Source organism: Eupeodes corollae, chromosome 2 (genome assembly GCF_945859685.1).
Source record: "Eupeodes corollae chromosome 2, idEupCoro1.1, whole genome shotgun sequence".
Classification (NCBI taxonomy): domain Eukaryota; kingdom Metazoa; phylum Arthropoda; class Insecta; order Diptera; family Syrphidae; genus Eupeodes; species Eupeodes corollae.
The window spans coordinates 89,255,140-89,281,321 of record NC_079148.1 but is presented as its reverse complement, the minus strand read 5'-3'; the positions used below and the strand labels follow the sequence as shown (position 1 = coordinate 89,281,321).

Genomic DNA, 26,182 nt, shown 5'->3' with positions numbered 1-26,182 from the left:
AGTGGTCGCTAATTATAAAAAAAAAACACTGAAAAACCCTTAATCATCCCAGTCTATTTGTATGGTGCACAAGCATGGACTCTTTCCCGATGAAGGATTCTTTGATATCTTAAAGAAAAAAAACTACGTACGATACATGAACCGGTTAATGTAGAGAAAATAATATCTGGTGAAGAAGATACAATCACGAACTATACGAATTGAACAGGCAGTTGCCACTGGTCAAAAAACTACCAATGAACATCAAAGCTCCAACTAGAGATCACGTAAGCTGGCGGCATCTATTTCTTAAGACCCAGGGCACGATGAACCAACTAAAGGAAGTAAAGTAACATCACGCATATGTTTTAATTAAAATGTCTCGACTTTTGTCAAAATTTTAATAGTTTCAATAACGTTATTATTTGATGCATACAATTATTTTTAATGTTTTATTTTGGGGTGAACCAAATTTAAATATAACAATCTGTAGAAGACTAAATGTATTTGAAATCGATATCTTCAACAGTTCTTGAGTAACGAGGACGAAAAAAGGTATTCCGAACATGCGGATGTATTAAAGTTCGTACACACGTACACGTAGACATCTCTCTACAAACCTTTTGATTTGAATTTTAGGGCCCTTGAAACATCAAGAAGTGTTAACATTTACAATTCTACAAATCGTACCGATTGCTATAGCTCCCTACGGGAAATTAAAATAAGCATGAAAATTCGTGTTTTTATTTATTTAACAAATTAACTGGAAACAATTTTTACAAATTCTTAGAATACAATTTCCAGTTTTTTATTTTCCAATATTTTTTTTTGAAACTCGGAGCTAAGATAAATTGTAAAATTTAATTGAAATAAATCAATAACGTTCCTTTTCGATCTCACAAACAAAACAATACCTTTTAAAGGATAAAGGGTTGTGCTGAATTTCGAATTCTTCCTTAATTTTTAATACTTTCTGAAGTTCTTTTAGTGACAATTTGCTTAAAAAATACCAGGTGGAAGCTTGAAGGACCTTCCGCATTTTATGCGGAATATTATGTATACGAATAAAATTCACGAAACAAGAATTAATGCTTAAGACAAAAATATCAAGATAAAAATACTTCCTCAAAATTCTCTAAAAATAAAACAAACTCGATAAGAGTATCTTAGCACACCAAAAACTTCTCTAACTGGCTAATTGATTTAATTAAACCTCCCAAATAATACACCTAAATTATATTAATTATACATATTTCTTTTATTTTTCAAATTCTTCTTCGAACTTCCAAAATATCTTCAAAATTACATCTGAAAGAGCAAAAACTGCCCCTTCTTTTTGTGCACATATCATATTTCCATGACCAATTATTTCTGAAAAGTATCCGAAGGTTTAGTATTGTTTTATCTATAAACATTTTATACCCTTTAGAGTTTAGAGTATACCTTACCTAGAAGCTGATGCCGTTTAAAATGTCCCACATCTGATTTCTATTAAAGGTAAGGTTGAAATTTTTAATATTGTTTTTGTTTTGCTTCACTCTTGCCTGAGATGTGAGTGAGAGTATAAACATTTGAAACCACAACTACCTCAACGATAGGAAAGCAATATCTATACCTTTATGCTTTTAACAACCACTTACTTTTCCGGGTTAAAACTTTTTGTCTAGTTTAAGTTCTCTCTTTTTGGAATGTGCTGGGAGGAAATGCACAAAACAAAAAATATAAATAAAATAACTTTCAACCTGCTGCTCTTTTTAGAGATAGAATCCTTAAAAATATCAAATTATTCTCAATTTAAAACTTGGTTTTTGGGTAAAATGCACACTATCTATACAATGTACTGCCTCCTGCATGGATATGGAGTTGTCGACTAACTGAAATGGTACACGGGCTAGACAGACAGTGTATTTACACGGTTTCTGTTTCATGCACGTAGTATCTACCTTCTAGATGGATTCTTGAAATACGGACCGAGAGCAGTGAATAACAACTAATTAATTAGACCTGTAAAAATATGTTTACAACGCTGCTTTAAATTTACATTTATTTCCCGGCTATACTCGTAGGTTAAAATACTAATTTTTTTTTCAGTAATTTCCAACTCTATCAAGGATCTGGATAAAACTTTTCAAGAAACCTTGTCATAGTAAACCTTCAAAAAGCTGTTTAGGGAAGCCTTGTGGATACAAATCATCCAAGAGAATTATTTCGAAGCAGCCTTAAGGAAGTACCTACTATCGAAAGTTCTGATATCTGTAGAACACATCTTAAGATATGTTTTAGAGAGGCTGGCGGCTGTCAAGTCGGGAAGATCGAAATGCGAACTCTTATTTTTGCATGAATGTTAGAGAAATGTGTAAATAAAGACGTAGTGTCGGTTCACTAAGTTTGTTTTATGTTAGAAAAAGATTAATTTTGGTGTAAGAAAATAGCCTTTCCCCTGTCCCTTCAAAACGGCAGACGATAACTTTCACGATTCACTATTGAATTATGAAGTACAATTTCTGTCGCGTCTTCACTTTTAAGGAGTTAGGTGTTAATTTCCGTAAATAATTTTGAAGACGTTTTGTTAATGATGTAATACTTCTTCATCGACTTATCATTGGTGAAATTGATGTACCTCATTTATTAGACAGCTTAAACTTTTGTAATTCTACATGTTGATTTAAACATCTTGAACATGAGTTACCAACTGCGAACTGTGGATGTTCGCATATTTTGACTTTCCTTTCACATGAGCTATATTTCTATTTGCAGACAGCGATGAATTGTCAATTTATAATTACCCCTTTCTACATATATTCTTTAGCCATGATCTTTCACACAAAATTTTGTGTAAAAACAATTTGGTAGTAACGAATTACACTGAGGTTGCTCCGAACTGTCACACTCTATTTGCGTTCTACATACCATCCACATTGCAAGTATAAATTGTCCGCAGGCAACATAACCTCAAAATTATACCATTTTTGTTTTGTTTGTGTGTGAAAGATCATGGTTGAGGAAAATCTAAACCGTTTTTGTGGTATTGAAATCCATAATTTTACTGGAACGCTGAATGCAAGAATTAGCCAGGATGGTGGACTGATGAATAAGGGAGGGAAGAAATTGATAGAATTATGCGATTCATTAAAATTCCGAGTTCTCAATGGCGCGAGTTTAAGCGATGCTTTTACTTTTGTTGCTGGACAGGAGTCATCTGTGATTGATTATTCCATCATAACTGAAGACTAAGAGACGTTTGTGACTGATTTTGAGGTAAACGAATTTCCGTACTCAGATCACCTTTCACTAGTTGTAACTTTCCAACGGGCTGCATAGACAATTGATGAGAGCTCAAACAACTTATTATTGTTGTTAAGGCTTAATTAGAAATCTGCAAATGCGTCGACTTATAGGCAGCGAAAAGACGTCAATCTTCAGGAACACATAAATGCAGACTTTATCATTTTGGTAAATATTCCAAAAGTATGCTATCATCATCTTTGTTGAAGCTTACAAAAAGTTTAAGGAACTATGCACAAAAAAAGAAAACACAAGGAACGTCAAGCCTTTAAACCGGCAAATTGTAAAATTCAATAACATTTTGGAAACCGCTCTGGGAACTGAATGGCAAGAGATTTGCTGTGTCCAAAAATCTGGATGTAATGGTTCTATACCCACTTTAAGAATTTAATTAATCCCATTAAGTTACCAGTGAAGTTTTAGACTCTAAATTCACTTAAGCAGAATAATAACAAACATTGAGGTGCTAAAGGGTGGAAAAGCTGCAGGTACGAACAGTATTCCAGTAGTATAAATGTGAAACTGTTACACTTAAAGAACGCCTTGTTATACTTTTCAATAAAGTTATGGAAGGATATATTATAGTAGTTAAGGAGCTCAGGAATCAGGATATTCCAAATCCACAACAAAGGGTCAGTGATGGAAGTTTCGAACTATGGTGGAATTTCTTTTCTTATAACGCAACGTTTTAACAACGAAGCAACGTAAGCAGCTCAAAACATGGATAGAAACAGGGAAAGTTTTGAAAGAATTCCTAGCTGGCTTTAGATAAGGTCGACAGTTTGGAATAATATGGAACTTTCTGGCTGGTTCCCAGTTGTACATTGAGCCCGACTTTGTTTTCGCTTTTCATCCAAAACCTCATTGCCTACCTTCTTGACATCGTCGATTTCGCAGGAGTTTGTAACAAAGCTTTAGTCTTTGTGAATAGATATGTTTGTTTATTCTCCACAAACTTTGCAACTCATGGTTAACAGATTATACCACTAATGCAGTTTATGGATTTTAATTGTTAACACACAAAAGTCCAAAGTTATGGTTTTTAAAGAAGGTGGAGGTCGAAATGCTTCGAATGAAAAATGGACGTTTAACGGTGGGGCTATTGCCTGTGTCAGTAAATACAAATACCTCATCTTTTCAAGAAATTTGAGCATGAGAAAACAATTTACTGAAAAAGAGCAAAAAGTGAAAACTACCATTTTTTAATATGCTTTATAAACGGAAACATTACGCAAAGCAGTAAAAGCAGAGTGTTTGAGGAGGTTGCTGAAAGTATACTTCTGTATACCTGTAAAAGGTTGTGTTGCAAAAAGTATAACAATACAGAAAAACTCTTAGCACACTACGTTAAGAAAATATGTATTTCGGCTACTATCGAATAACGTTATCATGTTAGAAACAAGACTATCTTGTCTTTTCATTAAAACATTGAAACTATCTTCTGAATTTCATCAAGATGACCAAGTCCCGTTTATTTAGGAAGGTGGTTTTTAAAGCTATCTAAGATAATAAAAACTTTTACAGAGAGTGATCAAATTTAACGGAAATTTGTAATCTCAATTACTCTTCAAACATTGACAAAATATCGAATTGTAAATTAATCCTGCACGGAATAACATCGAAATATCGGAAGCTTACAACTTCCTAAATATAATTTAATATTAGAGTTCAAAGTTTTTCTTAAATTAACATTTAAAACTTGTTTTAAACAAACTCAATAATGCAATGTTCGTAAATTCCATTAAGTTCGAAGAGCAAAGAATATACAGGACTATAAGCTCTTAATTCAAATTTAAATATCTAGAAAATCGATGCCTTTATTTATAATTCAGCTTGACTTTTCATCCAAAGATCGAATGAAAAAATGTTTCACTTTCTTCTAAAAATTAATTTAAAAATACAAATCTTTATAGTTCTAGATCTACAATTTTTGACTACATTGTAACCTTGAACCATCATCACACCACAATGAAAGTTCGTACGTTGCAATCGTAAATTTTTCACTTTTATTTTTGCGTGAATTTTAAAACATAATTATTTAAAGTATTCTTTTTATATCCAAGTGTATTTTCTTGAAACAAGAAACAAGAAAATAAAAATAGTTTTCAAAATAAGAATGCTTTAATTTTATATTCTTAAATTACGTTAGCTAAGAACAATTTCGTAAAATGAAACTTCCTTGTAATTTTTGTTAGAAGAACAAAGATCTCGAAGGTTACTTCCTCATGTTCGTACCTCTGCACAAATGTTTTAATATTCAAAACGAAATATCACAATTTTATAAGTGTTTAGTTGCAGCCCCGGTAGAGCTAATAACAATTTATTCCTAAGTGTAGCGTCTGCAGCTCTATGTGACAAACATTTCTAAGATGAATCTATAAATGGTCGAGAGATATGCACATTGACAATGATGGCCGGCCGACGAGGAGGCTTTTGGGTCAAGGCTTCCGTTTTTGAAATATGTGAGTGTTTTTTTTCTTAATTGACACCACAATTATTATAAAAATAATAAGAACAACAAAATGATAGCAGACAGAAACAAAAAAAGCGTTCAGCAACCAGCAGCGGATGTTCGTTCCTTGCGACATTTTTTGTATTTATTTAAAATTTATAGTAATTTTGATTGTACAAAATGTGTGGTAATGGTGATGAGTTCAAAATGTTATCTCATTAATGTGCGCTGACCTGAAAATTATTGGAATCAAATAAGTAAATAAAAATTATGTGTAGAATCAGTATTGCGCACACTGATGTGATAGTGATGTGATTTTTCTTTCATATTATAAAATTAAATAATGAAATGCTTATACTTTTTATGTTTAAGTTTTTTTTTTTTATTGCGTGTGACAAATAAAAATTAACAATTAGGCACACATCTCCTCATCATCATCAGTTTTAGAACAAATTGATATGATTTAAGGCTAAATTATGCTGATAGCTTTATTCGTTTGAAATTGGACCTCCGCTTAGCTCCGGAATGGGATAAGCTAAGCTCATATGTAGAATTTTAATGAATTAGTCCATGGAATACAGAGAAGAATGCTGTTACCAGGTCAGAATTATCGCACTTTGTTATCGATAGTTTTGTATGCAAACATTAAATGATTTAGTATTAAAAAATTAGGGATGGCCTTGGTAGTGAATTTTATAGGCTTTTGCTCTAGGTTGTTCTTTTTCTTCTTATGACTTAGATATTGAGTTTTACGTAATGTTTTGTAACAAATGCTTTGAATTCTTTCATCTACCGCTATTTTATAATATGGGATGGTACGTTTCTTTTTCAACAAACGTTCCTGAAAATGGACAAAAATAAATCATGTTCATTTTTATTTCTTTACCCTATTTTTTGTAATATTTACAAATTCATCAATTACCACAAATTCATAAAAGGAAAATGCATTATTTGATAAGGTGTTCAAAGTAAGAACCTGCGGGAACATTTTAGAGCATTAAAAATTGTGAACTCCCCAAAATATTCAATTCCTATCCACGGAGGAGTCTGAGAAAATCCGTTGTTAGACAAAAGATGTGCAATACCAGGTGTATGTAATATGTAATGTAATTTTTCTACTTCAAAGAAATTCAAAGAAAAAGCTAATACCTAAACATTCCTAAGTTTATTTTTGAACTCATTTTTCTTTCTTAGAATTAATTGGAACGCAATCGATTTGACGTTTTATCTTATTTATTCCAAACAACTACACAACACACCCATATCCTATCAATTCTCTCACTTTTTTATAAATACAAAAACTATGAGTAAGGTTTTCTGTTTCATTAGAAAACTTAGAACCTCAAGCATAAAGACCTAAAATACACATGTCAGTCTGAGCTGATAAAATGTTTTATTTTTTTTTTATTTTTGTTCACGTAAAATTATCTTGTGACACCATTTTTCAGCTGATAGCTTACGAGTATGTCTCCATGATCTCACCTAGTTTCGCATCACATTTTCGAATTTACTATGCCTCCTTGTTGTTTTCATTGATAACGACTCATTTTGGCCGATAACAAGTACGTAAATATAGATACATATTTGTATATATAGTAGATACATTAGTAAGCAATGCGACTAGGTTCTGTTTGCTAAGCAAATTTAATTTGATGAAGAATGCGAGTCAATAAACTTGCGTTTTCAGTTCTCATTGCTGCGGCATATTTTGGATACAAATCTGTTGAAGTTGAATGACTCTGATGATTTTGTTTGAGGAAAAAAGATATAAAATTTAGCTGCTGTTTTTCTTTTTATTTGACTATGTATTATAATGGTTTTATTGTTTTGAGTGTGGAATTAAGTGTTTTTAAAGCATGTGCGATAAGCTTAACTCTAATCTTTCCCGCGTTAAGCGAAGTGCTTTAAAAAAATGGTAACAAAAAAGTCAACTTTTTTAGAATTTAATAAAACTGAGAGTTTTTTCCGTTTTGATTTGTTTTTATGATTAAATAATGACCAAATAACAAGTAGATTTTAAAACCTTTTTTATAGAAAGATAAGTTTTAATTTTCCGTGGATTGTAGAGGAAAAAGTTTTAATTCATTCTATTTTATACACACTTGTGCTTTGTGTGGTGATAAAATTATCAAAAGGTTTTGAATTAAGAAATCAAAGCAGATTTTTTTTAAGGTATTTATCTTTACCTTTAGCCAGCAAATTAAAATGTATGTTAAATTTTCCACGAAATATTCGAATACAAGATCAACGAAAAATATCAAAACTTTAAAGCTAATATCATCTAACACATATTCCATCGAAATTAAACTTTTACGAGTCTCGAAGAAGAAAACAATTGCATCATTTTATGTTTCCGTTTGTAGAGAGAAAATCTGGTTTAATTTTGTATTACTAATGGATTTGGTGATAGCAGGTATTGTCGGAATTTGGAAAATTTTCCGATTAGTATTTGTTTCAATAAAGGATGAAACGTAAAACACGCTAAGTGTCAGGAACCTATACAGCTGCCTTTATCTTAGAAAACACTACGGTTTTTCTTAACTATAAATCTTACTATTATATAACATATCAAACATGTGATCGATAATTCGATAGACAGTCATGCCATAATTGCGAATTCAATTCCTGTCTGTGCCAATTAAAAATTTTGTTACGTTTACTTTTGCAAGGAATTGACAATATCGACTATTTTTCATCGTCCAATAATAAAGCAATAATGCTTCATGTTTCAAAATCCTGGGGCTGGCTTTAAAGTGAAACTGCAAAAATACTCCTGAGGTACTTCTTCTGTAGTTGTTGGTTGATTTTAACTTGCCTAACATTAATTGGAAATTCTCAGATGATGAAAAGCAATAGTTTACTTATTATGTTGTCAAAGATAATGAATATAATATTATTGATAGTTTATCAGCCTTAAATATATATCAAATCAACAATTTTCCTATTTTGGATTTAATTTTATTGATAATTGCCTTGAAACTCAATGTTAGAAACCATCTTATAAAGTGTTAGAAAAAAGCATTCATCACAATGCAGTTGAAATAGTTTATAATTTTTCCATTTTTAATGAATCTAAATCGGAAAATAAATTACAATTGTATGATTTTAAAAAGCTGATTATGATTCCATAAAAACTTATTTAAACACAGTTGATTAGCAACATATCTTAAGCAGTAAAGATACTAAACAAGCTTTAACTCTGTTTCTGAACATTTTAGATTCAGCGGTTTCGTTTTACGTTCCTAAAAAACCTTTATTTTAAAGTTGAATTTTTTTTTCTATTTCACCGGAAAATATTCCACCAATTCTTTTAAAAACTTGTGCTAATATACTTGATACACCACTTTTTATAATATTTAACCTTTCTTTGAGTAATAGTGAGTTCTTAGATGAATGGAAACACTCTACAATAACTCCCCTTCATAAATCAGGTACAAAAAGTTCGATTAAAAATTATAGACCAATTGCAAAACTGCAATTAATTCCTAAGGTTTTTGAAGCTGTTATTGTATAATCTTATTCACAATAAAATTTCAGTTTACCAACATGGTTTCTTAAAAGGTAGATCCACTACTACAAATTTGTCAATATTTTCGACCGCGTCCAACAAAGTGTTCTCTTAAAAAACTTGAGATGCATGGATTTCACTCTCAGATCCTATTTTGGATGAAAATCTATTTACATAACAGGTGGTGAAAATTAATCAAGGTAGTCACTTTGGACCACTTCTTTTTATCATTTTTATAGAGTAGAGTAAAGTTAAGTTCAAAAAAGGTTCACAAAGTTTGCCTTACGAAAAATATTTGGTTCTTCAAATGTTCTATGTTATGAAACAAAGTTAATTTTAATTAATCTAAAACCTCTTGCTCAGAGGAGAAAATTAATCTCAATACTTTTGAAATGTTTTGAAACAAAATTATTAGCTTAAATGAAGTGTGTAACTTTTAAGACGAATAAATAAATAAATAAATTCTGTTCGACAAAACGTCAATTTCGGTTGAAACTTCAAACTACATGTTTCTAATTGAAACTGAATATTCACCACGGTACCTTTCATCCCTAAAACTTCATTGTTAGACTTATGTTTAGCCACAAATTTTAAACCATATCATAACGACTTGGAACTGTATTGCTCTTTATGCAAAACTAGAGAAAAATAAAATAAAACCCATTCATTGCACGATGTCCAATCCTGGCAAACATACGGTCACAAATTTTGCAACAAAACACTTTGGAGCAAAACGAAAAAACATCAATTTTGAACCAAACCGATTGGCTAAAGTTGACACAGTTTATCAAACTAGCACTTGCGTTTATTTATCTACCATGATGCTATGCTATCATCTTTCTTGCGGCATATCAAGTCATGCCTTAATTGTATTAATTCTAAATCTTTATCTATCTATCTAGGAATTGACAAATCCACCAAAAGCAACTCTTGCATGAAACGTGCTTGTTAAATAAGCCGTTCGGATTCGACTTACAAACTGTTAGTCTTCCATGCAGGAGTGGTTGAACGTTGATTTTCGTCAAACCCGAAAAACCTTATTCCGGTCTTACTCAAGTGTCTTTAATAATGTTTTAAAATGATTAAAAATAATTAATTCGTTAATTAAAAAATGTCTTACATTTTAACTATTAATGCACTTTTTGTACATTGTCGCGTAGACCGACACAAGCAAAGTTGTCTGTCAATACATAGTTGTATCAGGTATTGGTTTAAAATATTAAAAAACTGTCTATGTTCCAACACTGTGCTGTTTGCTATTGATCTTTCCGTATTCATACTCAATTGAACATTGATTTATTTTATGAGTTAACTCCTTTATTTAACCAACAACTTAAAACTTGACTTATGATTATATGATAAGCATCCCAAGTTATATGTTATGAATAATTAGATTTTAATGATTTGCAAACTAATTGAACAAAACATGTAGTACTAGGTAGAAGGTAGTTAAAAGTTCTGATTAGCTTATGTGTCTAGATTTCTAGTCACGTCTTACATAACATATTAAAGTAACATAAAAAAATTTAATTATTTTTTAAACCAATAATAAAAACTATTGTTTGAATGAATTAATTTTAAATGTGACAAAAAGCTTATGTCATTTTCATTTATATCAAGGTTTATGTTTTTGATAGTTAAGAAATCATATTTTATTTTGAGTTCAGAAACAATACTTTGTAGCTTGTTCTGATTATTTTAAAATTTAAGATTTAAATAAAATATCTAGGTCTATCAAAAGAAACATACAACTTGAGGATTAAACTTTTTCCATCTGAGTTTTCAACTAGAAGACTATAATGATATTATTATTATTTAAATCAATTAAGAAATATGTAAATATGGTTGTTGTCATTGACATCACAATTGTTTAACTATCAGGTGGTATTAAGGTCTCAAAGAAAAAAACATTTTCACAACATCAAGAAAAGACCATCAGCTTTAATTTGACTATTTCCAGTGAAGATCATATTTCGATAATTTAACATAAGTGCGAAAGCAACTAACTAAATATGTAATCAATCATCTGCCATATTTAATTAGCACCTTTGTTTAACAACTACCTTTGTTTACATAAATCGTTGATAGATAATTATTTTTAGTTGAAGGCGAATAAAATGAACAAATATTCACTCTCTTTTTGGTGTAGTTATATTACTATATACATTTCAGAACACATCGTGGGTTAAAATAATGAAAATTATCAACAAATCTAAAATATTTATTCTTTTTTGCACAGGAACAGCTGGTGGTGTGATTTCTAAAAAAAAAGACAGCCACAAAATTATACAAAATATAAAATTCAAAAAAACATCCTCAACTTAGCACGGTTGAATGCAGCTATAATTTACCACACAACAAATCAGTATCTCTTTTCAATAAAAAAAAACCTAATATATCTAAGTTCGTTGAATTTTAACTGTCATTTTTGGTTAAGCAAGAATAAAATGTAGTTTTATAAAATTTATATTTTTCGGGTCCATAATTTTTAACGCCAAATTTATTTATCTTGATTTATTTACTGATATATAGATATTGATTTAAACAAAGGTTTGTCTCATAAAATCACTCGTAGTGGTTTAATCTATCTTTGGATATATTTGAATTTTTGAGAATTTTATGGATATTTAAAAGCTGGTCAAAATATTTTGCACCATTCAAATTTTTAATCGTAAAAACTATACTGCATAAAGATGAACGACTGTCAAGTCAGCACTAAATTTTTCGAAATTTAAAAAACTGAATATGCAGTTAATTGAAGCGTTTTTGTTGTAAATTAGTTGTGGAGAAAAAAATGTGTAGCTCGACGATTTAATAAAAATGGTATGTAGTGCAAGATAGCATTACACTTTTTGATTTTGTTCAAACTAAGCACCTAATTAGTTGACGATTATTTGTTGTAAATTAGTTGTGGAAAGAAAAAAATTCCAACATTTTGTTTTACTTTAACTTTTTGTAAAAAGGAGGTATGTAGTGAGCTCGTGAAGTTAGCCCCCCTTTTTTTGATAAAATATAAATACTAGCAACAAGATTTTCTGTTAAACTTTTTTCGGTTTAAAATCTTCTTTTGAATATGAAGAGAATTGAACATAAATTCTTACCAATTTTTAATATTTTTTTGCAAATTTTAGTTTTTATGAAAAAAATAACTGTAGTATTTTAATAAAAAATTTACTGAATGTCAAAAGCTATATTTCCTATAAGATGCAATTAGTTTGAAGTCAATAATTTTAGTCTTTAAAAAGATATTTTAGTCAAAAATCAATTTTTACCAAGTTTGAGTAATGTTTGTTTACAAAATATAAAAACCGATTTATATGTTACCAGATGTCAAAAACGTTTTTCTTCTTGAGATACATATTTTCATTCTTTGTTGGTAAGATATACGAGGTGACAATTATTTTTGTTTCAGTTTTTTTTTATTTATAAATTCACTTAAAACAAAGCATTCGCTTCATGGTAATACTTTTAAAGTTACTAACAAATTAATTTGGAAATTTATAAAAAATGAATTACACGACTGGATTGCACGTACTTGGTCCTTTATGCAAAGAGTCTATTTAGAAAGTACCTATATAAGATTAAAAAATATACCTGTAAAATAAGTTTGTCTCAAAGATGTAAATGCCATTTGATTTGCCAAAAAAACTCCATTTTTCAATTTTTTGTTTGAGCGGTTTTATTTAAATACATATTTTTTATATATGTATATAAATTTGTATTTTCTTTTAAAAATATTTTTGTTATGCAGTTGTTTAGTGATTAAATAGAAATTAAGTTTGGACGAATCATCATCATACATATTATTTCGTTAGCGTGTCTCCCTTTTTCGGCTCTCATATGGAACTAATTTTAACAAATAAAGTGTCAAAACAAAGAGAATTGTCCGTAGACGATGTGAATTGTATTTTATTGAATATTAATTTATAATTTGTTGAAAAAACTTAACTTTTTATTAAAATAAAAATATGAAATATTCGGAAATGGTTTGTATATTTGAATGAACTTATCGAATACACAATATTTTTTGTCGGTAAGCTAGTTTCATCCCAAGACACAACTTATCTTAGGAAAACTCATCCCGGAAATGAAAAATACTTTACGAAAACAATTATTTGTGCATTCAACTAGTTCGCTTAAAAGCTTTTTCCTTTCGATAGCTTTATTTTAATTTCATATTAGAAGAACCAGGATGGAAAATAAATTATCTGAAGATAAGAAAGAGGCAGAACATGTATGTTTAGATTGTAAAGTGGTCTCCTATTGTTCGTGTAGTTACATATATGTAGGTAAGTGTCTAAAACGGATAATGAAAAGTTCATTGGCGGATAGACAGATAAAGACATGTTTATGATGATAATGAAGGAATGTTACTGGTAGGTAGAAGGTACTTGCTTCAATCACATTTCTCCTTTCCTACAAGTTTTCAGCGAAAACATGGAGTTATTACGTTAAGCTTATTTTGTTCGTTGAAGTTAAAGAGAGGTTGTACGTAATACATATATACATAGGTATAATGTGTTTACGTTGAGCATATTCGTTAACCCGACGCAGTGGTGCTACACGGTCATCGTTGGTATTTACAATAGTTATTGTTATAAAAATACATAAATATGCGTTAATTTGGATAAAAGATAGGAATTAATTTGAAATTTAATCAATCAAATGCTCTCCTTCGGGGATCATGCAAAGAATTTGATCTGGTGAGATGGGAAATTTTACCTGCAAAAATTTAAATGACATTTGATAAGTCCAAAAAACCTTGATTTTTTTCGAAAATTGTTAGAGCGGGTTATTTTAATAAATTGTGTATATATACAATTTTTGAATTTAGTTTTAAAAATATTTTTGGTACGGAGTTATGATTGAAAATATACCTCTAGATTTGAATTTTGTAAAAAAATGTTGAACCGTTTAGGAGATATAGAATTTAAAAAAAAAAAATCAATATTTTTTTTTAAATCCAAACAAAAAACAATTTGTACTTTTGATAATCAAAATATTGTTAAGGCAATATACGAGCTCGTTCAAAAACAAAATTGTTGAAATCGGTTCATGAGTTGCTAAGAAAATTAAAAAAACTAAAAAACGATTTTATGAACGGTATCTTTCCATGGCAATACAAAAGTATGTTTTTTTTAGTAAAAGAAGCCAAACTAAAAAAAAAACTTTGGGGAAAATTTTAAAAAATCTGTCGGTTTGTTTTTGAGAAAATTCGAACGTCCGTTTTTTGACCAAAAAAATTGTATGGGAGCCACTGTTAGTTTTGATCTTTAAAAAAATGAAAAAAACCCCAAACGCAAATCTGCGAATCGCGGACCCCACTTTTTTCGACTTCTCTACAATCGTAATATCATGTTTGATTAAAAGTTCGAAATTTTGTACGAATGCAAAACTTTCCATATAGTTTCTATATGTCGCAAGTAAAAATGAAAAAACTCAAATCATCTGAGCAGATAAATTAATGATTTAGGTACATTTTTCATTAAGGATATTTGCAGTATAAGTTTAGTTTTGTAAACTTTTATAAAGATATGATGGCCTAGTGACTTACAACTCTCAACCATTCCTGTGTCCGAGTACTGTTGTCAGGGATGGAGGGCACCTACAATTTTAAAGTCAAATCCGAACGGCTAATTAGAGAAAGCTCTTTTCATGACCAGAATTTCTCTTGGAGGACTTGGCAATTCTTCGCAAGAGTCAGTAACCGTGAAAAAGGTAGGCGGCACAGGCAGGGATTGATCCCAAGACCTCTACTAATGCTCCTGAAAGGAAAGAAATATTTAACACTCTATATTCTCTTTCAAAAAGGGCATCACATGAGACTTCTTTGAGGAATCTCATTTCAAAGTGTCATTTTATTTTATCACTGCTTTATTTCCCTAACTTCCATCATGCTCAAGTGAAAAAAAATTGTGTCAGAATAGATCTTTCAAGTTGTGTCCAATGCAATCAGGAACACAGACTGACGCTTTATTTTCAAATAATTGGAGTAAGAAACTTTATTAACTTCAAATTTAAAGTTCAATTTGAAAACACAATTAATTTGACCTATAGTAATAAACTTTAAATGATTTTATTTGTCCATTTTTTCATTTGTTTTTCATGTAATTGATTTATTTGAAAGGTTCCACTTGAAACAAAATAAATAAACTTCGACCACTTTTTCGCATGCAACATTCATTATTCTTTTTCTTCAGTTTTGTTTTTTTTTTTTGTAAATTCAATTAGGGAAAGAAAATATGACTAAGAAATCTATTTTTGAAACAAACCACGCATGCAGATACGCTTTTTGAAGTGCAATATATATCAAAGCATCCCAAAACCAGTCCCATCCTATCCTATCCCGAACACAGAGCACACCGAAAAGCATCAGCTAGAGCAACACCACATGTGATTTGCGCCAGAAACAACAAATGAGTACATCGCTCTAAATGAAGTTTACTACTTAGCACTCACTATATGGACTATGGCAGCACCCCCGGATGATTTTTCTTTCACTAGTTACATATATAAATATAGTTACTTAGTTTAAAGGTTTATACATAGGCATATGTATATGGGAATGGAAAACAAAATAAATATTCTTATATATTTTTGAAAATTTTAGACACTTCCGCGAGATTATTCGCTTGTACAGGGCATTAGCGTTATTATTTTAATTTTATAAATAATATAACAAAAAATACTTTTTGACTTGTGGCTCAGTTAATGGATGGAAATAAATTGAGGAAAAGAAAGATGATTTTGTAAAAAACTTTGACAGCTGAAAAGAAGGAGATTACCTTAATTTTTTTAATGCAAGACTTACAAGAAAACTTAATCTATTCCTCCTCGCTAGGAACAAATAAAAATTATAAGAATTTATACAAATTATGACAATCAACTAATTATTTATAGACTGACGCTTTAATTTCACTTGACGTGATTTTAAAAAGTATTCGAAGTTCAGAAATCGATCGAATGGTAGAACCCTGAAAATTTGGATTTCGATTTCATTTTACTCGATTTTGGGAAGCTAGCTGATTGTGCAAGTTTTATTAGTAAAAATATTTTATTTGCTTATTTCATCAAAAAATGTCCCACTTCTGCCAAATACAAAATAATAGCTTCTGTAATAAAGTTGCACTTCTTGCGATACATGAATAAGTACATCATAAATGAAAACATCATTTTTTTTTCTTGTTGATTCTCAGCATCACTTATTATCAAAAGTACATATTAAAAAGTTATTTCAATTTAAAATGAAAATCTGTTAACGAAATATTTTGGGAACATCATTAAGATTAATTGGGTCATTGTTGAAATATGTACGAGTGTTAAAAGTAAACATACTCATTTAGCTCAACCATCAGAGTATAAAAATATTCATACATATGTATGCATTTTTTGTACACTCAGTATAATATACATCGGAATAATGAAAGGAACATGTACGTATAATTTTCTTTTATTATTATTTTTACCATAAACAACATCATCAGCATCAGACAAAGCTGATGTCATACAGCATAATTTATTTGTGAGGATCGCTCATCATCGGGGTAAACGAAAATTCCATTTATTTAGGAGGAATTGATCTGGCATCCATATGGGCGACGACGGACGAAGAAGAGTGATAATGTTACAATCCCACCCGAGAATGTACATTGCACACATAATATAGCATATATCTATAATTTAGCTTTGTTTCGTGTAATTTCGAAACATAATTATTCTTTAAAAAAACTAGTTCACATTAATATGTAAAATAGTGGGTTGTATTCATACGTGATGTATTAGCTGACAATTTGCTTCGAAAATATTCGAATACTATGTAAACAAGAAAAAATGAGGATGCAATGTGTTTTTTTAGGTAAAACGAGATAATTTTTACGTCAAATATATAATATATATCTGGTTTTATTTTTAGAAGGAACAATGATATTGACTGTCAAAGGACCCTACTGCCAAGCAAATTAACTCCCAATAAACACTAAGTCCCAAGTCCCCGCGTTAAATGAACTAAGTTACGTTTACGCTGATTTACATTTCAACGGTGTAGTCCCCATAACCATAAGTCATGGCTCTTACGAGGCTGTCATGAAAAGTGCTTTATCTAAGAACCCGTTCGGCTTCGGCTTAAAACTGTGGGTCCCTGACGAAATTACTCGCACAAGGAAATGGTTGAAAGTTATAAGTTAATAGGGCTTCGTTCTTCACGGACGGTTACTCCACCTGATTCCAACGGTGGAATTTAGTTCAATATTATTAAATTTCCAATTTACCCTGATGCATTACAAAGGCTGTCAAGTAAACACTGTATGGGGGCTTTGCTTTAGTTGGGAGGTTGGGTATCTGCAAAGTTGCTATACAAAGTTATACACATTTTTTTAATTTAAAAGAAACTTTTTATAGACCCATCCTTATTGTTTACTCGCCTAGAAATTTGGAAACAACGAAAGAATATGAACTTTTTCTTTTCTGCCATTATTTCCATTTCATCTGGTTTCTTTTAACTCCTATCGAGAACCAGTATGCAACATTTTTGACAACATTTAGCAAAAAAATGTGATGTTTTTAAAAAGAAATTGTGTGTAATTTCCGGTAGTCTTAATTCGTAGTTCTGATATTGACTTGGGGCAGCATTTTGTTCATGCAAAATAAGGTAACTTGAAAAACTTTACAATAAAAAAAAATATTTGCATATTTACTTTTTAAACAATTACTAAAAATATTACTCAAACTGATAAAATTGTCTATCGGTTCGAATTATTTCTTTGACCAATTTTATATTTAATTGCATACAAAGTAGTGTTTTATTAACAATTTTAAATAAAATTCGACTACCATTTTTTAGAACACCAAAGGACTTACGAAAATACCAATTTAGTTACTAAGAAAAATAACAAAATCTAGTTATGTTCATATGTCATCTGATTTCCATGTTTCGGAACCAAACAATCTAAAAAATGAAAAATCTAAATCATATAAAACAAACAAATAATTCATCATATATACCTTTTTACAAAAAAAAACTCAAAAAAAAAACGAAACAAAACTTCCGACTAGGTACAGAAAATGTTTATTTTATACCTAGTTTTATATCCAAGGGTGTCGATATTCGACTCGCATAAAATACAATCAAATACCGAACTGGTTTCTGATTATTATTCAAGTGCCAGAATGGCTAGCAGAAAAAGCAGACATCATCAAAAATATTAATCATTTGCATAGATTCCTCCAAAACGGAAAGCTTAAATTTATCTATCTACATTATTCACATTTGTTCATTAAATAAAGTATCAGATACAAATTGTTTCACATCATATTTTTAAGACTCACATCAACATCATCGGCAACGGCGGCGGTGGTGTAGATCGTCGAGGTGCGGGCGGTAGCGGTGCGGTTCGGTCGCTGTAGTTGTTCGTCGTCGTCAATTCAAGTCAGTTGGTGTCGTTTTCCGATCATGATGCAGTTTTTCTTTTTTTTTGTTGTCTTTTTTCTCCGGTCCACAGCAGTGTCCAGAGACTTGAGACCAGGTTATGCTGTTTAAAATATTAAGTGCCCCATCTGAAGTGCGTCAGTAAATATACTGATGCTGAATGTCAAATAGCCTAAGGTGAACTGCTTATTTGGTAAATATAGGTACGTGCATTATAATACCCTCATATACTCACGGCCGTATTTACCCTTGGCTTTAAAGGGCTACAGTCCGTTAAGCAAGCCTGCTAGCTGCGGTGCAAGCTGGGTTTAATGTGTACCCAGCTTTCATTCATTAAGATATATTTAAGAGAACGCAGAACCAGTTCAACAATTTCGATACTACATACTTTTGGACTATTAAACATTGACATAACTTAATGGTACTAAAAATAACATATCAGGGCAATATGTAACAAAAATGTATGTATGGAACAAACGTACCATGAACTGCACAGTCTTTAAAATTAAACCGATTATCGCCAACTGAGTATTGCCCAGAAGATGCTAAATTTGTCGGCTTATTGCAGAACATAATATGTATATGTTTTTTTTTACAGCATAAAAAGATATCGGCTCTCAATTCAATTAGAAATGATGCCCACAAGAAAGCTTAAGTGAAAACTGAAGCTAGAGTTATTGATCCAATTGAAGGCCTTGAGACAGCAATATTTTCTCAACTTTGGGGTTGACTTTGTGTCCTGTTCTACAAGGCACTCGTTTGTTTGTGAGACAAAAACGATAAAGTTTTGATGTTTTTAAAAATATGTTAAAAAGCGAAACCTTCTGCAAATTAAAAAACTGATCAAAAAAGAATCGTCAAGGTTTAAAAACCTGGGTCTCCTAGGGGAAGTTCTTTTTTGTGGTCGTGAAAAGTTAAAAAATGCATTCATTCCTATTTGCGACCAGTGAATCAGTGAGCTGAAGCAATAACAAATAATTTTCATATTTTGAGATTGCAATACACTCGTGCACTGCAGTGACAAGTTGTAGTCCAGAAACGTATTGCAAAAAAAACTCATTAATTTCTCGCATTAGAGAAGAAGGCCTTTACAGTTTAGCTCCATTAAGGGCGTCACATTTTATCAGCCTGGGCGCCGAATCCTTATAATACGCCTCTGCATATACTTACATACTTGTTTGGTATCGGTAGGAGTAGGGTATGGATGGTGGAAAAACATAAAATGTTTTGACCTGAAGATGCTAAGTTTAAGAAAATAAAAACTTCCATAGAAGAGTGATGTTGTGATCAAGATGATTATTACGAAAATGATCAGCAGACATTCATCGTACATCATTTTGTTAGTCTCAAGTCATTTCGTCAATTTTGTTAGGATGTTGTTACTATCCCAAGGACTAACCCAAGGCTTAAAATAATAATCTAAAAAACATACCTAATTTTTTCATCATATGCAGTAATCTTATGCATTTCCAATACACAAAATGGATGAATCAGTGACATGAAGTCTAGCTTTAGTCATTTACAGTTCAAGCTATATTTTTGATATTTTTTTTATCTTTAGCTAAGATTTTATGCTTATTAAAAAAAACTAAAGAATGTGCCCTTGAAGTTATGCTAGAGCTTTATTTAGGTTACATATTTTTGTTTTGATTTATGATTTAAGCCCTTACATCTACACCAACAAAAAAAAGGCTATTAGAGATGCTTGTTAATATATTAATTTACGAGTATTAACGTGTTTTTTGTTATGTTTATTGTATTCAACATGATTTCCATATTCAAGAGCTTTTAACTAATTTGAGTTGTTTATATATTTTCTATGAATGATATTAGGCAAATAACTTAGTTACTTATTTTTGTTTTCTTCTTTTTTTAATGTGATTTAACAATTTTATAATTTGTCAAACAGAACATAATTTGGATATTCATTAACAATTATCATTATTATCATAGAAGCTTCCGCAACAGCAGCGCATGAATGAAGGTTCTTCTATACGGTGTGATGTGAATATAATATTGGTATACATTGATAGTTATCTAAAAATATATGTTTATAAATATTCATTTATCTACATTATATCTTATCAACTTTTGTCTTCATACCTACTTAAGTTAATGTTAAACAAAAAATAAGTAGGTAAAACATGTTTTTTCATTAGCAAACTCAATAAAGCGTGGTAAGAAATAATTTAAATTAAGCTAAAATTCGAACGAGAGGTTGGCATAAAGCAACTTTTTTTAAATTTTTTATTTGAAGAAGATAAACATGCCTAATTTCATAAATTAATTTTAGATAGATAAGTTTTTAATTAAATTACATCACCTCTATTAATAAACTATGCTAAATTGTCTTCTAATGTATAAATTGATAAAAGTGTTAATTGAAAATTAACTCACTTAGCCTTCTACCTTGTACGCAACAGGATCTTTGCTGTTAATATAAATAAGACCTCTATTTTCACCAAGGAAAACAAAGTGAGTTCTTTTCCTCAGTTAATCAAAATTTACTGAACTTGTAAACACCATGTGTAAAAAGTAAATCACGTACAGCTCTTTGCCTTAAAATGTCGGTCAGTTTAGAAATATCACCAGGCGTTTAGGGTTATGTGTCCATTTATAGAGATTTTCTGAACTTTAAGCCGAGTATTGGGAAAAACCTAGCTTACGGATAATTAAAGCTTGCTCCAACATTTTCATAAATAGTGGTTTCTCAAATTAGCTATTTGGATTCGGCTTAAAATCGAATGATACTTTTTAAATTTACAATTGTCTTCTATTGAAAAAAACGAAAACTAAAGGCACTGGCGAAAGTTAATATTTAATAATTATAGGTCTACAAAAATATTAGAGCTAATTTTAAGAATTTGTTTATGTATTTCATGGACCTTTAGATATTCCTTATCTTTATTTCGGTTAAGCATGATAAAATCATAACTTGTCGGCTATTTTAAGTTTTAAGCCAGAAAAGTTTTTGATAGTAACATTTTCGGACCCTAATTACTAATGACTTTTGTAGCAATAATAAAGTAGATGAAATTTTGTAAATAAATTTGATCGCTGATACCTACCTCGTTGGTATTTTCCTATTATTTAATATGTCATTGAAATCGTGATAAAAAATACGTTTTACATACATATATGGTGATAAAATATTAATTTCGGTGTTTAGGAAATTACACGGAAACAAACCTTTTCAAAAAATAATTAATTATTTATTATCAACGCAAAATATAAAAGATGTTGCAATTCGATGATTTGGTATGAAAAGTATAGAGATACTCTCTTGGAAGTCTTTTTGTTAAAAATTAATTCTTCGTTTTGTATATTGTCTTAAATAAAAATAAATTGCAGTCCGTTGAGAACTAAGGCCTGGTCACTTACAACTCTCAACCATTCCTGTGTGCGAGTAATGTTGTCAGGAATGGAGGGGACCTACAATTTATATGCCGAATCCGAACGGCTAGTTTGAGAGAGCCCTTTTTCATGACAAGAATTACTCTTGGAGAATTTGTCAATTCCTCGCTAGAGGCAGTACCCGTGAAAAGACTTTTAAAAGCACAGGCAGGGATCGATATTGTCTTAACCTTTTCATATTTAAGTTGGCAATAAAATGCCACAGAAACTTTGAAAATGTTTCAGAAGTTATTTGGTGCGAGCAAACTATTCAAAACAAGAATTTATCAGCTAGTTTCTTAAGAAAGTTCTAAAATCAATTTAAAGCTCGTTCTAATAACTTTTGTTTTATCTTTAAAATTTGTTTTTAAAAATATTAAGTATTCGAATATTTTATCACTTTCTATAATTTTCGTAGAACTACGCGTAAATTTAAGAAATATATTCTATCGAGTAATAATATTGAATGTTTGTCAATTTTGATTTAGCAGTAAGCAATTTTGTCATTGGTTTCAGTTTTTTAAATAAACTGTCAATTTAAATTAATTTTCATTTTTAACTTTCTATAGGAAGTTATTGTAATGGATCCGATTTGTCAAATCGAAAATTTTGACATTTCTCGACGTTTCAAGGTCCCTAGAGTCGAAGTAAAACATTCTTAGAAAGATATCTGTGCGTGCGTGTGTACGTAGAGAAATATCGACTTCAAATACATTTTGTTATACAGATAATAAGGCAGAAAGATGCAGAAAGGGCTCTCAAGAAAATTGAGTTTGCTGTTTTAACCATGGCAGTTTAAAAAAAGGTGAACATTTTGGTTAACCCTAAATATCTTACGAACCAAAAACACTAGACTTGAATTAAATTTTATATTACATATTGTAACGTGATACCAAGCAAGTTTATTTTTTGAAAAAAATCCAACTACCGGTTTTTTATAAATAAAAAAAAATTAAAAGACAAATTTTTTACCTCGAAAATTTTACGAATACAAAATGATTTTATCTCCATAACAGTTTTATGCCACGAAAAATAACGTTTTTAACATCTGGTAAAATTTTTAGAAAGACAAAATTGATTGTATTTTTTATAAAAAAATAAAAACGTTAAAAAACATTACTCAAAGTTGGTAAAAACTGAATTTTGACTCAAATATCTTTTCAAACATTTAAGATTATGGCTTCAAACTTATAAGAAATATTGTTTTCAATATTTGGAAACATATTGAGAAAAATCAAAAAAAAAAACAAAAAAATTAATAATAGTTGTTAAAAATTGATTTTCGACTGAAATATCTTTTCAAAACTTTGAGATATTGGCTTTAAACTGCTTTTATCTTTTAAAAAATATTGTTTACAACATTCAGTAAAATTTTGAGAAAAATCGAATTGACTGTCAGCTGTTTTTTTTGTTAAATCCAACAGTCTGTTTTTCATTAAAAAGAAAATCTACACAAAATATTACGCAAATTTGGTAAAAATTGATGTTCGGTTCTTGATATCTCTGAAATTAATTTCATTCATCCAATTTGTTAAAATTTAAGAAATGCTATTTAAATTAGTAAAAATCTCTTTTTATATTTCTATGAACCAATGTCGTTTAGACATTTTTTTCTGTGTTTTCAATATAATTTTGTAATGTTTGTGTTTAAAATGTTTTGCATATTTTTTTATAATACATTTTCGAATTGCTCGCTGTGACTAAACCTATGGGAATTTTGATTTTGATGTTTATTTAGTATTTATAAAGCAACTGTACATAAAATAAAGCTAATAAATAGTATAGGATTTATTTCATTAAATTTATTAATTATAAACAAGGATGTGAAATATATATAGCATAGCTTAAACAAATTAAAGAAAATTTAAAAAATTAATTAAAAAATAAATTAAAATCGTCGAAAAAAAATAAAAATGAGTAGAAGAGTGTTTTAGTTTAATTCGAGAGATATTCAAAACAAATATCTTGGAACTTTCTGTTTTCCATTCTACACTTCGTATGACTGGGAAGATTATTCCACAGTCTGACAACATTGGTGGACAGGCGCAATAAGGTAAAACGACTTGAGGAATAATAATTAAGTCTATTATATAGATAACTTGGAGTCTTTTTAACAATCAGATTGAAACGTAAGGTACAACACCGATACTTGAAGAAAGCTTGCAGATCACACTAAATCGTTAAAAAATGAAAATCAATTCTAAACCGTGTTCTAATATCCTTGACCCTCAAATATGAATTTCAGACTGAGATCTAAATCAGAGTTCTTGTACCAGAGATAAAAACTGTTGAAAAAGGGTCGAAAAAAGCTTTACATCAACAAATGCATAGTTCCAAAGTCATCGACTCACTGCACGAGACCTGATTAAAATATCCATTGGATCAGTTTAAAAATTATTTTGACTGACAAAACGGCTTGAGAAACGTGATTAACCGTTTCGCATGCACCGTATTGACCGTATTGACTGGGAAGTTACCAAGCGGCTTTTGTCTTGAATCGATGGAATCCGAAATGAAGAAGATTTTAAAAATTCGACAAAGATATCTTTTCAACCCAAAATGTTTCGCATCCAGATGGGGGGGAGGTGAGATGTACAGTTATTAATTCAAGTTCTTAAATTTTTTTCTTTTATTTTATGTCAATTTTGTTTCAAAATTCTTTAATTGATTTACATATGTAAGTTTACCTATACATTTTTGTCACGTTATTTTTTTTTAAAGCTAACAAGTCGTTTAAAAGTTCTTTAAACTGAAATCAATTTCACCAAGTTTAATTTTAAATCCCGAATAAATCAAACACATACCATACATATTACGTGAGTCACTGAATTTGACTCTCGAACACATTTTATGCATCAGCAAAAAATAAAACGTGGTTGCTCCAAAAATATATAATCCAAGGGGCATTATCATTGTAAATGTATCTATAAAGACCTTCAAATACTTATTTGTCTACACAATATACCTAGGTATACCTAGGTAGGTACCTACCTACTCTGCCTCGGGATTCATTCTTTGCATTTTTAAACTAAACCGATAATTTGACTCTCAATCACTTTTGTAGTCACTCATAGGTATGTTAAAAAAAAAATGACATTTATTAAAAGGGTGGGTCCTAAAAGTTTTCTTACCTTAGCACATACTCCTACGGATTGCACAATAGCGCACAGCACAAACAGTTTCCACAGCATCGGCATTGGAGATTTATCCAAACGGGGATTGATCCCCATTATTGCTCTCCAAACTACGATTGCGATTAGCAAAGTATATACACTTTTAACCCTGATGAGAGGTCTTAAAAACAATTCTTTTTCTTCTTGTCACACAAACAAAAAAGCAACTAAAACAAAAATCGGCTAGAAACCAAAAAAAAACGGAAAATTCAAAAAAAGTTATATTTATAAATCCATAAGTGTTGGTTCGTACACGGATATTTTTCAAAAAACAAAAAAAAAGGAAAACCAAAGAAGACTACACGATCGCGTTAAGACTACAAAAGCAGAGATAGGATCGTAAGATCTATCGAACCGAACTACGATCGACCAGCTCCGACTCGAACGACAATATCAGAATAGTTTAAGCGATGTAAAACAAAACTGCATATAATTATTTTCTCTTTTCTTGTCCTTATCGTGCGAATGTGCGAAAATTAACTTTGCTCAACAAAAAGACAAAATTTCAAAAAACACACAAGATCGCAGAAAACCGTAACAAAAAGTAAAGGAAAAGTAAGAAAACGTCTTGAAATTTTAACAACAAAAAAACAAGGATCAAAAGCTGAACCCTGTGCAGGCTAATGAACGTTTCATTTACTTTCACTTTATTTTTTTATTTTTTCAAATTTAAAAATTTTACAAAAAAAAATATTGATACCGAAAATACACAACGGATGATCTGCGTTGGTGCTGTTTGACGGCGCGCAACTGAATGAAATTCTTAACTGAAAACGTTTCGGTTCCCTACAGAAAAACGAACAAAAACATTAAAACACAAACAAAAACCGTATGTAAGCGAAATGAATACGAAAGAGAACCTGACAATCACACACGAATCGAATCATCCCAAAGATGACTTCCACTGTTCCACACCAGGCTACGGCACGGCAGCGCGTGGCGAAAACAACAAAAACAAAACCTAAAAC

At 30.3% G+C, this 26,182-nt stretch overlaps 1 protein-coding gene across 25 annotated transcripts in view; it reads right to left on the bottom strand.

Annotated features, from left to right (window-relative positions):
* The window catches only part of LOC129945377 (basement membrane-specific heparan sulfate proteoglycan core protein), a 212,624-nt gene extending 186,649 nt beyond the window's left edge, over positions 1–25,975 (bottom strand). For 14 of the 25 annotated variants that reach the window (XM_056055084.1, XM_056055077.1, XM_056055078.1 and 11 more), the window contains exons 1-2: positions 25,915–25,971; positions 25,173–25,397 (exon numbers count right to left, since the gene is read on the bottom strand). In XM_056055084.1, the coding sequence (XP_055911059.1) occupies positions 25,173–25,271 (99 nt within the window). In that variant the 5' untranslated portion in view covers positions 25,272–25,397; positions 25,915–25,971. Of the gene's footprint in view, positions 1–25,172; positions 25,398–25,914 lie in introns of all 25 variants that reach the window. The other 11 variants (XM_056055068.1, XM_056055069.1, XM_056055071.1 and 8 more) reach the window with 3 other exon arrangements.
* Between the last annotated feature and the right edge of the window lie 207 nt (positions 25,976–26,182).